Source organism: Pogoniulus pusillus, chromosome 16, assembly GCF_015220805.1.
Source record: "Pogoniulus pusillus isolate bPogPus1 chromosome 16, bPogPus1.pri, whole genome shotgun sequence".
Taxonomy (NCBI): domain Eukaryota; kingdom Metazoa; phylum Chordata; class Aves; order Piciformes; family Lybiidae; genus Pogoniulus; species Pogoniulus pusillus.
In genome coordinates this window covers 13490571-13509930 of record NC_087279.1, presented here as the reverse complement: position 1 = coordinate 13509930, position 19360 = coordinate 13490571, and the positions used below count along the sequence as shown (strand labels likewise).

The 19360-nt window shown below is 49.9% G+C and overlaps 1 protein-coding gene across 1 annotated transcript in view; it reads right to left on the bottom strand.

Moving 5' to 3' along the window:
• Window positions 1-8909, bottom strand: part of DNAH1 (dynein axonemal heavy chain 1) — a 74582-nt gene extending 65673 nt beyond the window's left edge. Inside the window, 5 exon segments of the mRNA XM_064157016.1 lie at window positions 152-404; window positions 5035-5250; window positions 5922-5943; window positions 7481-7539; window positions 8845-8909. Coding sequence (XP_064013086.1) covers window positions 152-404; window positions 5035-5250; window positions 5922-5943; window positions 7481-7539; window positions 8845-8909 — 615 coding nt within the window.
• Window positions 8910-19360: the final 10451 nt, after the last annotated feature.

Genomic DNA, 19360 nt, shown 5'->3' with positions numbered 1-19360 from the left:
CTTTGTAAGGGTAAAGGTGTTGCATAAAGGCCTCTCACCAAAATGAAGGGCTAGGACCTGGGGTAAAAGCTGTGTCTTCATACCAGTTGTACCACAAGTCTTTCTGTGGTAGAAGGACAGTGGTAGAAAAAGAATTACCCTTTGCACTTACCTCTGAGATGTTGGAGGCTCCTGGAATGAAGATATCAGAGCAAGATGTCTGTGGTCTAAAGGCTGAGTCTTTTCTTTGCCCCTGGTTGCAGCTTTCAGGAAGCAACAAAGTCATTCCTGGACTGTGGTCCTGGCATGAAGCCTCACTGGAGGTACTGGGATGGCTGGGGCTCCTACCCAGAGAAGTCATCAAATCCTTCTTTGTTTTGTCCATCTTCTCAGAGGAACAATGCTGTGATGCAACCCTCAGCTTGCTAGTGTGGAAAGACATTGAGCCTGTTACTCTATTTTTGGCATTCCTTCACACCCTCCCACCACGCTGGACATTGCTGAGTTGCTAAGAAGTGAGTGGGCTACAAAGCAGGTTTGAGCCCCTGCTTTGGTACCCAACGTCCTAGAGCCTATTGGTCTCAGGTGGCTGACTCAATGTCTCACTGACCCCGGGGAAAAAGAGCACTTTATTATTCCAAATGGGGTTTGGAGAGGAAAAGCCAGCAGCATATGCTTTGAAAGCTGCTTTCCTGAAGCAGCAGGGACTTCCCAGATCTGTGGCAGCATTCAAAAGGCTGCCAGGAGTATTTGAGTACACCAGGACTGCAACAGAAGTGCTATACTTGCTATACCCAAATCTCTTAAATCCTTGTCATACTTCACTCCAGTGGGAGTAGTCTACAGCTTAGATACCCACAAGCTACTCCCAGGTGTAAAGTCTGACTCTTCCACTTAAATAATTCAGGAGAAATGTTTAAGCATTGCCTAACGAATAATAAAATATAGCCAGAAGCTCCCTTCTCTCTCCTCCTGCAGGGGATATTTTTGCTGGTGATCTCAGCCTACAGATAACTTCTACTCTTCCACCTTGGGAGGCACAAGTCCAGGCAAATATCACAGCTGTACAGCTTATTTTATACACATTTTCGTGCACCGAGAGACACTAATTAAGAGCAGCCCTTGGACTTCTGGCATGATAATAATGTAACCCTTAATTTTAGGCTTGTCTAAACACAGATATGACTACTGTAACTAATTAGTACAGCTAAAGTGACACAAGCCCCTCCAGCCTGCACACACATTCACTGATGCAACAGTGCACACCTACCCACATAGCTTATCCCTATAAACTATGAGTCAAAGCTCTCCACTCTGTCTCTCAAGGATACTCCAAGTGCAATTCAGCTTACTTGTCAATTCCTGTTCACAGTTAGACCAAGGCTCCTCATTCAGCCCTACCTCACTAAAAGTTTGTGTCCTGTACCCTTACTAGGACCCATTTATCTGTCTTGCTTACTTCAGGAGGCCAAGCTGCTGCCACAGAGTGCTATGCAAGAGTCTTCCAGCTTGCCACAGCTCAGAGGTAGAAAGACTTTGCCAAGTCTTGCGGGTGGCACAGATGGCATGGTACTTTCATCCCAATGTGGAGACAACAATGTGACATCCCCTCTCTGCTCTGCCCTTGACTGGAGTGAAAACTCTGCCCACCCTATATTCTTGATCAGGGAGGGCAATTTTTTCTAGATTTCACCTTGCTGCCTGTCTGCAAGAATGAATCAGGTACACGCTGCAGAGACAGCATTACATGTGTGCCGGAGGTAAAAGGGAATAGCTGTGCTAGGTTATTACTGCAGGTTCAAGCCAGTGCACAATTTTGAGAGGTTGAATCAGAAAAGAAATCAGATAATAAATCAAAGTTACCATGATGCGAATCCTTTAAGTGAAACAGAGTAAGCAAACAGATTGGAGAGACCTGGGAGACAAGATCAATAATACCCCCTCCCCTTCTTCGAGATAGAAAAATCTCAACTCTTTTTTTCTCTCAGCTTCTGTTTGGCATGCCAACTGGAACTTCGTACCCTGAAGAATGAATTTTCCATGGAGGATTTTGTTTTTATTAGCTATTTTATGCTCTGGCCATATCTATTTTAGCAGCCCAGCAGGATTGATTGGTATCAGCCAAGATCCAAGGATTCCTGATGAATCACTGCTAGACTCTTTCGTGCCTGCTGCACTGGCACAGAGAACAGCAGCAAGGCAGAACAGCCCTGTGGTGACACTCCTGATATGTCACCTGAGCATCCTCTTCTTGGGAGCAGGGGTGAGGTGGAGATGTGACTTGCTGTAATTTTACCTCTTGGAACCAGAATCCCTGACCCACCCAGTTCAAAAACACAGGATGCAGTTCATCTGAACCTTTGTCAGGGCGAGTGACTGAGCCCATTCCCAATTTAGCAGGACTGGCAACCTCTGCCTAGATCCAAAATAACGTGGCTGCTGCCAACGATGGCCGAGTTCCCGTGATGGGGGAAGTGTGTGCACCAAGCCTGCCCACAGCAGGCCTAATTCTTCACTGCTTTGTTCCCCCTGTATTCACTCACACCTCCGTAAAGTCTCTCCTGAGCACTTATCTCAAAATAACCCAAATCCCTACTCAGTGTCCAGCTCAGAAACACCCATCTGTCATGCTCTCCCAGCTGCACAGGAGGAGGGTCAGGTGTTTGTAACTGCAAAAAAGCCTGACACATGCCGCCCAAAATAAAGAACAAACCCAAGCCCACAAAGCGTTCCCAGCACCTCCCCAGACAGATGAGTAAAACAACTTGTCTGAACTGAAGCTGACACAGAAAGGAACTGCTAAGCACAAAGGGAATCCTACTCTACTGCCACCCAGCTGCCGGGACGTGGCCAGGTGTCCAGCGAAGCTTGGCCGGTGTGGTGGGGGGCTCGCTCCAGTGCTAGTCTCCAGCTAGCCCGTGGCTTTGTGCTTCCACCCAGCTTTCAGGAAAGGTCTCCAGGTTGTCTAAAAGACAAGAAGGGAGACTCTCTCTCTTGTATTCAGCACAGCTAATGGGTTTACTGCAAAGTGGCTCACTCCTGCCCAGCATCCAACTCTGCCAATGGCATCTTCTGCCTTCCCACTCTCCTCAAAATGAAGAGCAGCATAGAGTCTCCAGGGTTGTCCTCCCCCACCTTCCCTTCCAGGGTGACACCAGACCCTCATCCCTGCATAGCAGAGCTCGGTGTGAACTGCTGAGGCTGTTGCTGCTCGGGGAAAGGAACAATTCCCAGCTTGCAGTGAGCATGTGACAGCAGCCTGAGCTCTCAGCCAGTTCTGCCAGAGCAAGTGCTGATGGTGTGAAACAGTCCACACTCCAGGATTTCCCGGGTGCCTGAGGGATCATGAAGAAAAGCAGTGAAACTGCCCAGAGCCCTGTCAGTGTCACATTCTGGCTGCTGCGGCTGTTGGCAGGAAACTGTCTGTATGCCGTGTCTGCAGCTTTCAATCCTTTCCTTCTTGGAGCACTTTCCTCAGGGCTGGAGCTCCACTTCAACACGGTGGGGAAAAAGGAGTTCAGCTCGTCTCAAGAAGGCAAGATGTCTCCCTGAGAGCAGATCCTCTGCCCACCTCAAGAACCCATCACTTCCTGCTAACCGTGTGCAGCCAGGAGCACCTCCCTGCTCTTCAACAGCAGACACCTGCCTGGCACCAAGCCACGCTGGCTCTGGCTATGATAAGCTTTGAAAATCATTTCACAGCTGCTGAAATGCCTGTCTTTCCAGCAGCTCAGTCATGCTCCCTCACACCTGAAAAGCGTGTTTCCTAGATATATCAGATACGTTACACTATGCTAAATTGAACTATTCAAAACGAGAGCACATTCTAATGGCACTGCTGACACAACACTAGCTACAGCATCTGTGTGTCATTGTGGCAAAACTATAATTACAATTTCTCAGTAAATCCAAGCTTTACATATCCAAGAAGTTAGACTCCCACGTGTCTTGCTCAATGTCTGGTATGAGGGTTTTTTGATCTGATGCCTCTACTTGGATTCTTTGATCCAAAGCTTGACAAAATGGACTCTTTTCTTTCAAATAAAGTTCAAAACGGCTAAAAATTGCAACAGGGGAAAAAAAAAAGAAAAGTCCTTTAAAAATAATCTAACCCCTAAGCAAAACCACAGATTGAAACCTAGTAGTCATTTACTTGAAATCTATTTATGTGTGGTTAGCCAGAACCCCAGCTACTACACCATCCAGACACCAACAAGTAAAAATGCCTTTTTCCTGTAACTTAAGCTGTATAATATAAGCTCAGACAAGGTGTCGTGCATTCAACAAACTGCTTCAAACCTTAGCCTATACTGCAAATCTCTTCTGCTTTAAAAAGTGAGTTGAAAGTAATTTCGAGATTTACAGCGGCCAATCCCTCCAACAATTTGCGTGGCTTTACAATTGATTTTCCTCCAGGTTTTTAAATGCATTCCTTTATCCGTAGGAAAGCACCACACAAGTACTGCTAGAACGCGGGGAGCAGCAAGACTGATGGCCAGAGCCTAAGGGCAGCGCCGCACTGCGCCTGCCGAGGCCACAGCCGTGGTGGGACACGCAAAGTGCTCAGGCTGCGACTCCCACCCTGTTTGTTTCGGTTACGAAGCGCGGCAGCCTCCTTTGCTGTGGGGGCGCTTGTGGGGGAAAAGCGACCCAAGGGCAGGAGCTAACTGTGCTAATTGCGCCTCTCACCACAAGGACAGGGGCAGCAACTCCCCGTGCCCCGGCGCACTCCCCATCTCTGATGGTGCAAGGCACCCCAATCCTACCCGACGTTTCCACTGCCCTGAAAACCCCCAGGGCACAAACTCACACCCACGCCCGCCTGTCCGTCCGTGATCCGCCCATCCACCTGTGCACCCTCCCATCCACCCCAACGCCTCGCCATTGCCCTGCTGGCCCAGGCCTCTTTCCCTCCGCCCCCCTAAGGCCACCCGGGCCCGGTGACGCCCCGTTCCAGCCCCCCACACCCCGGCGCCCCGGTCCCGTCCCCGGACGAGGGGGCAGCGAAGCGCTGGAGAGACCCTGGCCTGGCCCTTACCGGCGGGCGGTACGCACCGGCCGGTCCCGCTGCCAGCAACCGACGCCGGCGTCGTTGCTACGGGAGGAGGGAGCGGGCGCAGTGACACCGCTGCGGGCAGCTGCGCCCCCTCCGCGGGCGTTGTGCTGGTCCGAGGCGGCGCGGGGCAGCGCGGGGCGGCGGCGGCGGAACCTCCCAGAAGGCGAGGGGACGAGTCAGGACCGCGCCGCGAGGCTGCAACCGCGGAGTCACCCCTGCCCCCTCAGAAACACAGCCGAATGCCCACTGCCGCTTCAGAGACGGCGCAGGGAGCACCACCGAGGGAGCACTGCCCCCCCAGAAACGCAGCCGAATGCCCACTGCCGCTTCAGAGACGGCACAGGGAGCACCACCGAGGGAGCACTGCCCCGTCAGAAACGCAGCCGAATGCCCACTGCCGCTTCACAGACGGCACAGGGAGCACCACCGAGGGAGCACTGCCCCCCCAGAAACACAGCCGAATGCCCACTGCCGCTTCAGAGACGGCACAGGGAGCACCACCGAGGGAGCACTGCCCCCCCAGAAACACAGCCTAATGCCCACTGCCGCTTCAGAGACGGCACAGGGAGCACCACCGAGGGAGCACTGCCCCCTCAGAAACACAGCCGCATGCCCACTGCCGCTTCACAGACGGCACAGGACCACCACCGAGGGAGCACTGCCCCCTCAAACACACACCACAAAGCTTCCACTGCCATCACAGAGCTGCCACCATAAGCACACCACAAAGTGTCTATTAGTGTCTCAGAGCTACCACCAAACTTCTGTTGCTTCCTTAGAGCCACCACAAAGTCCCCGCTGATAACTCACAGCTACCACAGAGTCATCACCGAGCCACCACCATGACCCCAGGGCCAGCACGGAGCTTGTCTGTGACCGAGCTTACCTCTCCACGTGAGCAGTCACGCCTAGAAGAAGCGGAAAGGATGAAGCAGGAGATCAGAGTGGAGGCTGCTGCAGGAGCAGGATGGGCAGGGACAGCTCACAGCCCCTTCACCTCCTATGCCTGTTGACTCTGCCCAGGGCAGCAGAGAACCAGTCCTGCTGCTAGAGAGCAAGGCCAGAGCAGCGGAGTGCTGCAAGGCTTTCTGAGGACAAAGCAGCCAGCAGACTGGTCCGAGGGCGTCTGGGTGGCCTTGCATGAGGGCAGAGAGTCAGGCAGGGTGGCACTGGGGTGGGGCATGTCACAGGCAGGCAGCAAAACCCAGGTGATGGGCACTGGCTCCTCTCCCATCCCTGGACCCTGGCAACCCACCAGCCAGGATGGCACTGGGTGCAGAGGGCCTGGGAGTCAAAGGTGGAAGAGGCACTTGAAACATCTGAAAATGTGCAAGCAAGGGTATGTGAGGTTTAGGCAAAGAAGTGAAGGCTATGGCAAGCAGAGCCTCAAGGAAGAGAGCTCCCAGTAAGAAGGCTTTCTCCCAGCAATGCTCATCTCCTGCCAAGGTGCTCTCTGGAGCAGCCACCCCACACTGCACTGCCCCTGGCTCTGCTCAAAGAAAAGCTGCTGGAGAAACTCCAGGGGTAGATTCTCTGTCATAGTGCCAGCCTCAGTGCTTTACTTAAGAAAGGAGCATGTGCTGGCTCCCCTCAATTAGGTTTCATATCAACTTGCTCGATTTCCCTGGAGTCACATCCCAGATGGTTCCTCTGGCCTGGAGGAAGCAATGGCAAAGCCTCTTGCATGGGAAAAATACCCACCCTTTTCTCCTGGCTCTTGCTGTCCCTGCAGTTAGTTGTGCTTCATTTTTGATTGGGCTTTCAGAGTTCCATACAAAATGCTTCAGTGAGACAAGAGATGAAAGCTGAGCTGTCTCGACTGGCTGGGCCTTCACAAACCCACCAGGCCAGAACAGAAAGCAGACAGGTGTGCGAGCCACCTCACTCTCCATCCGTGTGCTGTCATGACTGATTCATTTCCTGACCCGACTTCAAAAGAGCTTTCTGGTTCCTCAGAAACTCACTCCCAGGGGTTGCGGCAGGGTGCACCAACACCGTGTCCTGCTTGCATGGGTATCCCCCTGGCCTAGGATGGCCAGGCAGGGGAACGTGAGACCTAATCACTTGCAAAAAGCAGGTTCAAAGTGGCAGTGGTGGCAGTTGGCACAGCTGAGAATCTCTGTGCTATCTCCTTCTTGTATCAGTCCAAGCTGAGATGCTGTCCCCAGCCAGGCCAGGACAAAAGGTTTAGTGTTGTGTTTCTTCCAGCTCTTTTTCTGCTCTTTTGAGGTCAGAGATGGACCTGTACTTATGGATGATGCTGATTTCCCAAGGCAACAGTTCTCCAAGAAGGGCTTCCTGAGTTCCTGCTGAAAAAGGCTGAACCAAGATTTCCCCTGTTTTAGGAAAACGCTGCTCTCCCTGTCCAGCCAGACAGATCAGTTGGTCTGGTGGAAGCATAAGCAGAGTCTGGACCCACAGTGAGGGGGAGAGCTCTTATCTCACCCTGGTGCCAGGCCTGAGAACCAAACCAGTTTCGACAAGTGTTAAGGTGCGAGCTGGCCCTGGAAAGGGGAAATACAGAAACTGTGCTAAGGATCCATTCTGTCTCCGGGGCTCTTTTCTGGCAGAAGAGCCCAGCTTCTCTCTTGTACTGTCCCTGAATCTCCTTTCCTCCCCTCCACTTTCATCCCTTTGGCTCACTTGCATCTGTCACAAAACAATAGCTCAGGAAACACTATTGTCAGGGCAGCATATCGCAACGACCTCACTTCTACAGAGAAAGGCCTTCCTCTAGTTAGAGGAAGGATAATAAAAGACCAAAAATCCCAACTTCTGTAGACCTCAGAGATGATGTGCTGGTTGTTGTCTCATCACTTGCTCCTAATCAACGTGGGTGGCAGGCCCCTTCAGATTTAGCAGTGTTTCCATACCCACACATTTTGCTGAAGGTGTAAATGATCCTCAAAGCACAAGGCCACTGGAGAATATGGCCCTAGATTTCTCTGTCTCTACACCTACATGTGTTCCCACGCACAAGACACAGCATTCATCTAGCTCAGAGCAGCCAGCACCAAGTTCTGTGTTTACCAACCACAGCTTTCACTGGAGCCTCAAAAAAACCTGAATGGGGGAGGCTTTGACCCTGATAGAGTCACATTTTGGTTGGTTAGCTTTCCCCCTTGTCTCCATGCTGCAGCAAATCATCTCCCCAGGGTGCATTCCCTCACATTCACCATCCACCTAACCAGAAGGCTTCCCCAAGGAATTTGCAGGCAGAGGTTGCTTCTCCAAAGAAGGCGTGCAGAAGGCATGGGGCTGGCCAGAAGCAGGAAGATGGCAGGCTTCCTGGGTAGGCAGGGAGTAGTAGTGGTGCAGAAGCTAAGGAAGGCTCAGGGACACCTCCGCAGTGGTGGGCAGAGGAACTTGCAGCAGGCATTTCTGCACAACCGGTTCGGCAGAATTGGCCAGAACAGTCTCGAATGTGGTGCTGCCATCTTCTCCATAGGACTGCAGGTAGCAAAAGCCTGTCAGCCACCAGTCAGATGGCAATTCTTTCCTGAGAAGAGTCTTTATGTGCTTTATAGGGACCTCGATTTCAGAGAAAGTTAGTGGCAGAGGTGTTCTTGCATATCCCACCTTCTGGCTCCCAAATCCCCTGGGGTTAGGCCCTTAAATTCCTCAGAAGCCCCAGTCAGATAAATGGCCAGATTGCAGGCAGCCTCAGCTGACATGTTGACAGGTCATTTGTCAGGACATGCACAGGAGGCTTAGAGCTCTGTAGCTCCCCCAGCAATTATGGTGCAGGCGCTTCCCCATCTTCCTGGGTGAAAGCATCAAAATGGAGCTATCAGTCTAACCACTGTCACCCAGGAGCATGAAGGTAGGTGGCTGTAGCTTCCTTCTTGCTGTTGACAGCTAGGACACGAGTCATCCCGGGTTAAAAGGACCAGGGTCTGCCTCACAAGGATGCCGATATGCTCAGTCTGTAGCAGAGAGGATGTAGCCTGAGAGGTGACATTTCCTGGCACTCTTCACAGATTTCAGAGATTCTCATATAAACATTCTTCAGACATGCAAAGCACAGCACTCAGGAGGCTATAGATAGAGCCTGCTCTCTTCTAGGAAATTCATCACCCGCCCCCGGTGAAGATGATCCCAGAAGAACTGCAAGCCACTTCTGAAGAGCTACGAGCAGTCTTACAACTCAGGCATTCCTAGACACCATGCAGGGACTGAGGTCCTCAGCCAATTAGTTTTGAATGCTCAAGGGAGTACAGGAGGGTGCTTGGTTTTGTGTATGTAGGATCAGGAGGAGTGACTTGCCCACTTTAGACAAGCTGGGAATGTTTCCCTGGAGCTTCCAGAGGAACATCAAACTTTCCATGGCAGAGACAGAGGCATCCCAGCCCAATACTGCAGATGCACTTACTGGGAGGTGTGAAGTCCTCTGGTTCAAATCTGTGGTCTGGACCAGTCCTATCAGGTTCAATGATATATCTCCTCTTAGCAGGTAAGCTTTGAAAGAGTCTGGTTTTCAGCAAAATTTCCATCCTTTGCTGACAAACAGTAACAGATTCCTGTGAAAAGCCTTTCTTTAAGCCAACTGGCATCTGATCAAGGAATCCCCAACTTGTTCAGATTTTTTTCCACTAGCAAACACATGCCAAAAGCTGGGGTAGCTCCTCACCTGAACAACACCATTCCAGGAGCTGCACAGAGCCAGGCCTGAGCTGGTGGGCTGAAGAAAGCAACCATCTCTTTGCACCAGGGCTTGGAAGAAGTGTAACGCTGTCAGAAGCAGATGTCCAAGCACACCAACGTGTCAGAGTGGTGCCTCTCCATACAAGAGCACAACATTTTTTGATTTAGAATGGCTTCAAAACATACCTTCTTGACACTTGTTCACGAGATGATTTATTGAACTAGGTGTCAGTCTGACTTTCTGCCATCAATAACACAGCACTGTCGATATCTGGGCATTTGTGTCATTTATCTGGCTGATTCATCCACTCCTGAAGTGCCTTCTGACTCAGCACTGAATATGGCCCATAAAGAGCCCTCTCAAACAGAGTAAACAATCACAACTATTGGTGGAAAGCAAAAATCCCAAGTGTTCTCTGCTGTTTTCCATCTGGTTTTGCAACTCATTATGGTAGAAATGTCGATACGAATGCAAAGACAAGTATGAAACCCAGAGGCAGAGGAGAGCTGAGCTTGAGTGTGACCCTTCCCTGCAAGTCAGCCTGCCCGCCCCCTGCTTGGTGTAAAGGGTTTGTCCATCCTGCAGAGCAGAGCGACATTGCAGGGAATCTCACCAGGGAAGAGATTTCTGAAGTTTCTCCTAGAGCCCAAAGAAAGTGTCACCCACTCACTAGGGTCCAAATTTTCTGCCTCTGTGGTGGGAGCAGAGCTCAGAGTAGACAAAATCCAAAGGAAACCGCGGCCATGGCATTGCTTGACAAATGGGAGAAAATGGGCAATCAAGTCAGAATTATAGCTTCCAAATGTCTATAGTCAGCCTGCTAATTCCCAGCTCTCCCCCTGCTCCTTCCTCTGCTGACGCTCCAGTCCCCATTTCAATACCTGCCAGGTCCTTTTAGAGAGCTGACATTTCCATTCCTGACATTTTCTGCAGCTCCATCTGGGAATTAATGGCCGGATATTAGCAGCGATGGGGCCGTTTATCATAATTAGTCTCATGAAGCTACTAAGCATCCAACTATTTTTCATCAGCACTGAGGAAATAAACTGCAGAATCCAGTAGATGAGATGGACGATTTATTTATTGATTGATTTATTTTGGCCTGTCAGGATGCAGCTTGAAAGTTTGCTGAGATGAGTGATGCTTCGCAGAGGCAGCGTCGGCAGCAGGGCTGGCTCACCTTGGGTGCATGAGCTGCAGGGAAGAGGCCCCCAACCCCCCTGAGACAGTGAAGAAGCATTTATTATCCTGCATCTGCCCTAGCTTCCTGCTAATATAAAAGGACAAGTTGAGACAGGTTGTGCCCTGGATGGAAAAACTCAGGAAGAGATAATCACACACTGGTATTACATGGACCAGCAGCTCCAAGACTGTCATTTGGCTTGGTGTGCCAGATCATCCTTAGATCTTAATGCTAAAAAGGATGCTGCAGGCACCTCACCTGTCTTTGTCACCTTATGGAGGTGCCTGGAAACAGATAAAGCTGTTTTCTTTCTTCTCACATTTGGAGCAGGGTGAAGTATTAGCTTATTTTTTTCCTTCACCAAAGGATCACCGGGAAAGTGGGGAGAGATGAGATGAGACTGGAATCCCCTGTGGGTAGGAAAAGGCCCCTTGGAAGGGCTGGAACTCACAGGATCACAGGATGTTAGGGGTTGGAAGGGACCCAAGGAGATCACAGTATCACAGTATCACAATATCATCAGGGTTGGAAGAGACCTCACAGATCATTGAATCCAACCCCCCTGCCAGAGCAGGACAATATTATCTAACGTAGATCACAGAGCAACACGTCCAGACAGGCCTTGAAAGTCTCCAGAGAAGGAGACTTCACCATCAGCCAGCTTCTCTGGTAGATGTAAGGTCCACACTGTAGTAGGTAATGGCTGCTGTGCTGTACTTTCCAGAGGCCAGAGTGCAATACATTGTCTGTGTTTCTGTGAGCTTGGGCACTCAAAGAACATGTCAGAGCTTGCACCTCTCTGAGGATCGCTGGTCAGTGAGCTGCTGAGATCCACCAGACACTGCTGTCCATCCTGCTGGCTACTGCTTTGGGCACGGGGCCTGTGCTAATTTCAGTCTACCATCTTTCAAATTCTGATGACCCCCCTCACAAGTACTGAACAGGAGGAGAGGCCCCTCTCTGGGGTCAGCTGCCTTATACTGCACCACTCTGCATGGCTTGCAGTCCACAGCTGGATCTCTTCTGCTTGCAGCTCCTTTCTGCCCAAACAAGAAATAAGGATTGCAAGGCTGTATGGCACTGCCTGGAGTGAGGCACAAGGACCCTCCTAGGCTCAGTCTTTCTCTTCCCTCTATAACCACAAAAAGTCACAAGGTCTTGCTGCAACCCACACCACCTCGGTGCTCACCTGCAGCCTGCCCACCTCCTCTCCTGCAGGCTGATTATCAAGAGCTTTCCATCCTGAGGTTTGCTATGCAAACATTGAACGTTTGTGTTTAAATATTACACTCTTCTGCTGATGTGAAGCTAGTAATTACAGCCAGATGGGACCTGGCTCACAGGCAGACACAGGGCCCACACACTGCTGGGTGGTGGCTTTCTTGTGTGTGGTTTTTCATTTTTAGCAAAGCCATGTGGCCAGCCACCAGCAGGGATATCAGAAAAGCTGAATGCTATTAAAAACAATGGGGGCAGGAGAGGGGGGAGGGAAAGAAAAATGGTCTTTCTAAATATATATCATGCAACATATTCCAGGTGAGCCCTAAGTGTTCCTGGCTGTAGTGCCTGGCAGCTTCCATACTATACCTAGGACATGTTCCAAGTCAGCATGCTCAAGCCATACATCCCTCTGGGCACAGCTTGGTGATGCTATGCACTGATTTGGTATTAGCACCTCCTGTGGCACCGAAGTCTGATCCTGCAGAGCCTTCCTGAGCTGAGCAAGAGCTCTTTTTGCACAAGTGTCTGGTTCAGCCTGCCCTCCAGTCCATCGCAGCGCCCCTTGAAGCTGTGCTGCAGTCCAAGGCTCACCACGCCACTAGCATGGCTGTATAACTAGTGCTGCCTCCTCACCTGCTAACTTGAGAGATCCCCTTGGCTTTGTATGCCTGCACAAATTTCTGTCTTGCACAAGAAATACTTCATTTTCTACCAGCTCCAGGATTTCAGATCTGATTCTGCTCAAGGCAAAACAAAAGCATTGTAGTGAGTGGTGGATCTTTTCCCCCTGGATGATAGTTCAATCTATATTCACATTCAACATCTGATTGTATTTTTAATAGCTACTCCTCTCCTCTACACACCAAACAGACCCAAAAGGCAAGCAGGAACACATCAGTTTGAGCAAAGACCTCAACTGTTTGTCCTGCCCAACACCTGTGTTATGCGTACACACCACCAAGTGCCCAGGGAGAAATCCCTCTCCTTGCTCCACAGCCCTGATCAAGTACTAGCAGCTGTGGTGATGCAGATACTGACCACCAATAGCTGCTTCCAAATGGAGCTAAAGGTGGCTCATGCTCAGTCTAAGCAGCCTGGTAAAGCAAGTACTGCAGGTGACACCACTCTAGGGGAAACAGGCTCTAAAGGCTACAGCCTTTTTCTTTGCAAATCAATTAGCCAAGCTCTGTTTAACCTCCAACTTCTCATGAGCCTCTTTGTAGAAATGCTCTCAGGATGTTCCCAACCCAAGTGGTGCATAACCAGAGTCCAATCTCCTTCCCAAACAGCCAGAGATGTTTAATACCCCGGAGCCCAGCCTCCTCCCCAGACAGTCAGAGATGTTTAATTCCCCAAGACAGCTGCTGGGCTGTACCCTCTGTATTGTGGCAGTCAGCATTACCCAGCTCCGTGCTCGCCTGTCCAACGTATGAGGTACCCTGCAGCCTGCCCGGTAGAGGCAGGGGAAAGTAGCAAACAGTGCAAAAGAAGGGAGGACGTCTAGGAGATGTAACAGGAATCTTCGTTTTGTAGGGAACTGTAGAGCCTGGCAAACACGTGCTGTAAGTTGAGACGGCTGCCAAGCCCCGTAGGTTTCCTGAAGAAATCAGGATCAGCCTTGGTGAGAGGAGAGGGGGAGCAGGTGATGTGCAGAGGGAGGCAGGAACTGTTGATAACACCCATACAGGAGCTTATACCAAGGCTCTTGGACTCCATCCTCTGCGGCTGGCTGAGCAGATGCCTCTGGCCATCTGATCCATGTTCATGCTTCCTTTGCTTCTCTGCTACAGTTGTCCCCTCATCTGCTACCTTTCTGGGGAGCTGCTTCTCACACTCTCCCTCTGCTTCCAAATGCTTTCTCGAAGGACCACGAGTAGACGTTCCTAAGGGAACTTATTTCTGTCGTCATATACCCCAGGAGAGTGTTATGGGAAGGGAAGGACTCAACAACATCTCTCTGCTTTCTGCACCCAAGAAGCAGAGGTTTGGCATACCATTACCAGCCCTCGTTTCTGCAGTAACCTTACCCAGCGCTGCATGGGTCTGTGGAAGCTGAGTTGTACTCCAGTTGCCTTCATGAATAATGGATCCTCCCTACCTTCCCTCTCCTCTTGCCTGTTAGATCCCATTTCATGTTGGGCACGTCGAGTACATTTGCTGCCTTTCTGGGGTTGATCTAAGCACTCTTGATTCCTGGCTCCTGTTCCTTCCTTAAGCAAGATGCAAGTGATACACAAGAAGATACCAGGAAAACTCCAGGTGATTATTGGTAGAAGCATGACCAGGGTCTACTTGTTGGGTTTTGTAGGGAGTTAAGGCAGTTCTGTTGCTCCCAGTGAGGCTGTGAATCTCATATTGTCATGACCCTGAGGGCACTAGTAAATCTTGGTGGCCCTGACCAGCTTCACCTAGGGTGTACCCCTGCAACTCTGCTCCAACAGCACCATTTAAGATCAGAGCTGGACCCCCAGTTCTTGCCTTAGCTATGATATAGGTGTATCCATGCCCAGGTATGTGTCTGACCCTGCCTCCTGGATGGATTTTAGACCCATGTTGTAGCCTTTTTTTCTAGTTCTGTCTCTGTATTCTTTATAAGACTCTGTGGATGGACCCTGGAGCTGGTTCATCATTTCTGGGACTGTCTGTGGCTCTTGTTACCAGCACTCAGCTCTGCCTGCCAGGCTCAGATGCTGTGGGATTGTGCCCTGACTGGTGAGGACAATGCCTCTACTGGGACTTGCTTTCCCATAGCAAACAGTTGATCTTTGCTGTTCCTAAAAACCTATACAATCTCCTTCTCTTCTGGAATTTTGTATTTTGAAGACAAAAATGCCCATTGTTCTGGTTCTAAAAAGCCAAGTCTCTAAGTCACATGTTTTAGGGCCAGAGGACATTGAGGACCACTTCTACAGTGCAGACTGGAAAATTTCATTTCCCTTATTCCTAGAAGTACCAAGCTTTGTGCAGCTGCGTTTGGTAAAGCTGGTATTTTAACTTCATTCCTTTCCAGAAGCTGCAGGCTCATCAGAGAGATAGCCTAGATTTTGGCAGAGAATAAGCTGTGCTCTTTAGCAGCACCAAGGGTGCTGCTTTCCTTAGGTCCTGCTGCAGTAGCAGAGTGACCTGAGATGAGGACTCTGTCTGAGTTCAACCAAATCTCTTTTGAGCAGCTTTGTTGGGTTTGAAGGGAGGAAGGTCTGTTAAAGATGTGTGCTGATCTCTGTTCATTGTCTTTCTAGTTTAGTCTAATCAGTCCAGGCTATGAGAAGCACCAAGCTTAGATACCCTTGTGTGGGGCTATACCTTATTGCTGTGTCTTCTTCTGCTAACCTCATCAATCCAACTCTTTAATCTCTGCTGTCTTCACTTAATGTTGCTGCATCTGCAGATCTGCCCCCTTTGGGGGTTTCCATAAGGAAAGAGCCTATGTTGGCTGATACTTCAAGAATAAAAACTGTGAGGATCTGAAAATCAAAGCCAAGTGACAGGAAAAAACAAAACCTGCAACCAGGAGAGTGGAGTTTGTGTGATTTGGGTGAAAGTGTAATGCTTACAGAGGGAAGGGAAGAAAACAGGGTTCTCAGTGAGAAATCCTACTGACAGAGGCCTCCGGAAAGCCACAAAATCAGTTGCCTGGAAACTAATGATGCCCCTCGTTATTGTCAGCAACAGGAAAAACCACAAGTGCCATAATTCAGGTCACCACCACTGTCTTTTTCTCTTGACTGAATGGCAGAAGCTTTTCATGTTCAGTGGGTAGCAGGGTGTCACCTTGCCTTCAGCTCATAAGGGATTGCAGGCTCAGTGCCCACGACAAACCTCATGTCCTGAAGGTTAAGAGGCTAAATCATCATCTTCTAACCTACTGATATCCTAAACTGCTGTTTTTAAGGAGCCTGAGGGGAGCGTCACACACTGTCTCCCCCAAGCAGAGAGCCCAGGAGGGATAAAGAGGTGGGATTTCTGGGGTGCTGCGGGGACACGCCTCAGGTGGGATGTTATGGACCACTAAGAAAGGTGTGGCAGCTTCCTTTCAGAAAGGGCAGAAGCCTTTGTGAAACCCACTGCCCCATGGCAGACACCTGCAAAATGAAACAGGTGTTGCTTAGCAAAGCTTGAGGAGCAGCTCTGTGCCTGGGGGCCAGCAAAGGGGGTCTGTGCTAGCACCATCCCCAGGTGTGCCCACTGCTGCCAACCATAACCAAAGAGGCTACTGGTCATTCCAAATGAAAAGAGATAGAAATTACCCAAGCTTAGGCCCAGGCAAATCTGGCTCACCCTAGCCTAGGCACTTTGCATTTGAGGACATGAGTTGAATATAAAGAAAACACTTTGAGGGGTCAAGCTTGGGCAGACAGGTAGCACAAAGCAGCTGGCCTCTGTTCTCCCGGCCCCAGGGCTGGAGCCACGTAGCCTTCATCACACAGGTGGTGGCTAATCCCTGCTGTCCACAGCTGTTTCTGTAATCCATGGCGGCACTAACCTGCTTGTCTGTAGTCCAAGGAACCTTTTGTCATCAGAGCACAGACCACCGCAGGGACTCCTTTTCCTGATTGCCCCTAGGAGGGGGATTTGGCTTTTGTCTGGGTGAATGCTTTCCTGATTCAGCACAGGAGTAGGGGAACATGACACATGTTTCAGGAATTAAATCCATTGCAGGAACTGAAAAGATACTAGTCCCCAAAATGCCGTCAAGCAGGGTGGAAAAAAAGGAAGGAAGGTGGACAAAAAAGAGTTTTCAAGGATGCAGACCAAAGGCAGATATGAATTTCACTGGCTGCAGACAAGAGAGGAACCTCCTCTCTCTCTCCATCTCTCAGCTCTTCTCTCTTCTGAACACAAGCTGCAAGTCCCTGGGAGGCCCCTAATCTGCTTTGCTGTACAAAGGGCCCAGTCTAGTGGCTTTCCTTTTCTTTTTCCCTCTTTAAAGTTGAAGTGAGGATCAGTTTCCAGACGCAAAGGCAGAGAGGGGGAAGGAGCAGGGCACAAGCGGTCACTTTGCAAAGGAGATCCTGTGGAAGACAAGAGAACAGGTGGCTCTAGGGGGACACAGGGTCTTTAGGGGAGTCAAGATCCTTGCTTGCTAATTACTGAGATTTTCTGCTGTGCCTGGATATGACACATTTTTGTGCCAACATTGCCCATTATTTTATACAGATTTTCCTCCTCTCATGTGCCCTTTCCACCACCCTGACCAGTCAACCGGCGGAGAAGATAACTCCTTCCAGCCTTTCTTCTCCTTGTGAAATAAGATCTCCAGACCCTTGATTATACTTGGAGAGTTTTTCTACACCACTTCTGGCATGAATTCATCCTACCTGCATAGGGCTCTTACCTGATGCTGGATGAGGACTTTTTAGTAGTTTGCAAATGCTATTAATAATTTTCTGCTTCTACTGCAAATATCCCAAGCCCCTCAGCTCTTGTTTGCCTCTTTCTTTCTTTAGCTCATCGGTGGTTCATGATCACCCATGACTGCTACAACTAAGTTCACCTCCTCCTCAGTCATGTCCAACTGACACATTCCCTGTCCAGCACAAAAGAAAATGCCCAACCTTGTGATTAGTCTTGCATTTGATGCTGCTGAATTTCAACTTGTTCTTGTGCCTCAGTGTTCAAGGTTGTCTGCTGCTTTCTGTTTGATCTCTCATCCCCCCTGCATTCACAATGCCTCCCTCTTCTCTGTCATCAGCTGGCTTAACTGAAGCGCTTCCACTTCTTATGACATCATCATTCATGGAGAGAATAAACAAGATCAATCCCAGGGTTGACTCCAGAGAAACTTCAGTGGTGAACCCTGTCTAGCCTGCTACTCCCTCTGCCCAGAGGTAGAGCTTCTGTACCCAACTTCTATTTCTTCTTCTAATCCCATCATCTTCAGTTTAATTAGTAATTTCCCTGTTACTCCATTGAGCACAGCTTGCTGCATTTGTCTAGAAATGTGTCTCAATAAATTGAGATGAGCAGGCTGCCTTGGCTGAATGCTTCCCATGGCATGCTGTGCTGCTCTTCCTCCAGCCATATAACCATGCTGCTCTGCAGGTTGTGTTCCAGCTCTTTGCATGCTACTGACCCATCCTGCAAACTCTCCCAGCCCAGCAGTAAATAAATAAACCAAAAGAAGAATGGGTATTATGTTAACAATTTTCATTATGAAATTTCCTCTTCTGCAAGAGGTTGTGCCTCTGGAAACCTTGCCACGACACCTGCACTTTGGCACACTGGTTTGGGTAGAAACCACAAATATCTGCTTCTCCTGGCTGCAGCACACCAACACGTCTGACTTTTTGTCTCTTATTTTATCATACCATTCAGTCCTTATTCTGTCATTCTCTCTCCTGCATGTTGACCCTACACCCAGGGCTGTCATCTCCACCAGACTGGTTGGGGGCCACATCATGAACCACTCGGCTGCCCAGTAGACCTACTGTGTTGAACTGGTGCCTGAATGGTATCTTCCCTTCTTGGAACACCCTTTGTAAGATTATTTCCATTATTGCCATGTCAGTCTTACTGCTTCTAGGTCTGTAAAGTACCTTCTCTCCTGTCACCAAAATCAGTAGAGGGAGAACTTTGTTCTAGTTGAAACTAGCTTTCCCATAGCTGAATTCTTCCTTCTCACTGTGAGACCAGCACATCCCAGATCCAGTCCTCAGTTAGGGGTTTAGGGAGCTTTAAGGTCTTACATTAATTTTGCTAAATGCTGTGCCAGGAGACCTGACAGTCTTGCTTTTTTGGACCTTCAGGCATTGGGTCCCAGAAGATCCTACTCCAGGCTTGACAAAGGTAACTTTGATACTCCCTGGGGATGGATTACATCTCTCTGGTGGGAACGTGGGAGTCACTAGCCTTCCTCTGGAAGGAAAATACAAAACCTATCCTGATTAAACTGTAAAACTCTCTCTGTCAACCCACTGAACACCAGCTTTTCTCAACTTAATCCACCTCCTGAGGCACTGGGATCCTCGACCAGGCAGAAAGGAGTAAGTCTACCCTTAGTCAACAGAGGGATGTGCAGACTCTAGTGTTGTAGAGAAGGCTGGGATGGAGCCCATGTGCTGTAATGTGCTGGTGGGCTGGACTTGCCAGAAGGTCTCCACTCCATCAGCCTATGCAGGAGATGTCCTGGGCATCACCCTGCTCTTCGTGCCGCCCAGGATGCTGATGGCTGTCTGGGTACCCAGCTTCCCTGTACACTCTGCTGGTTGCTCCCACCTCACCTGCCCTGCTGTGAACACCAAAAGCGAAGCTGGAGTCTCGCTGTGCCTGCCCTCCA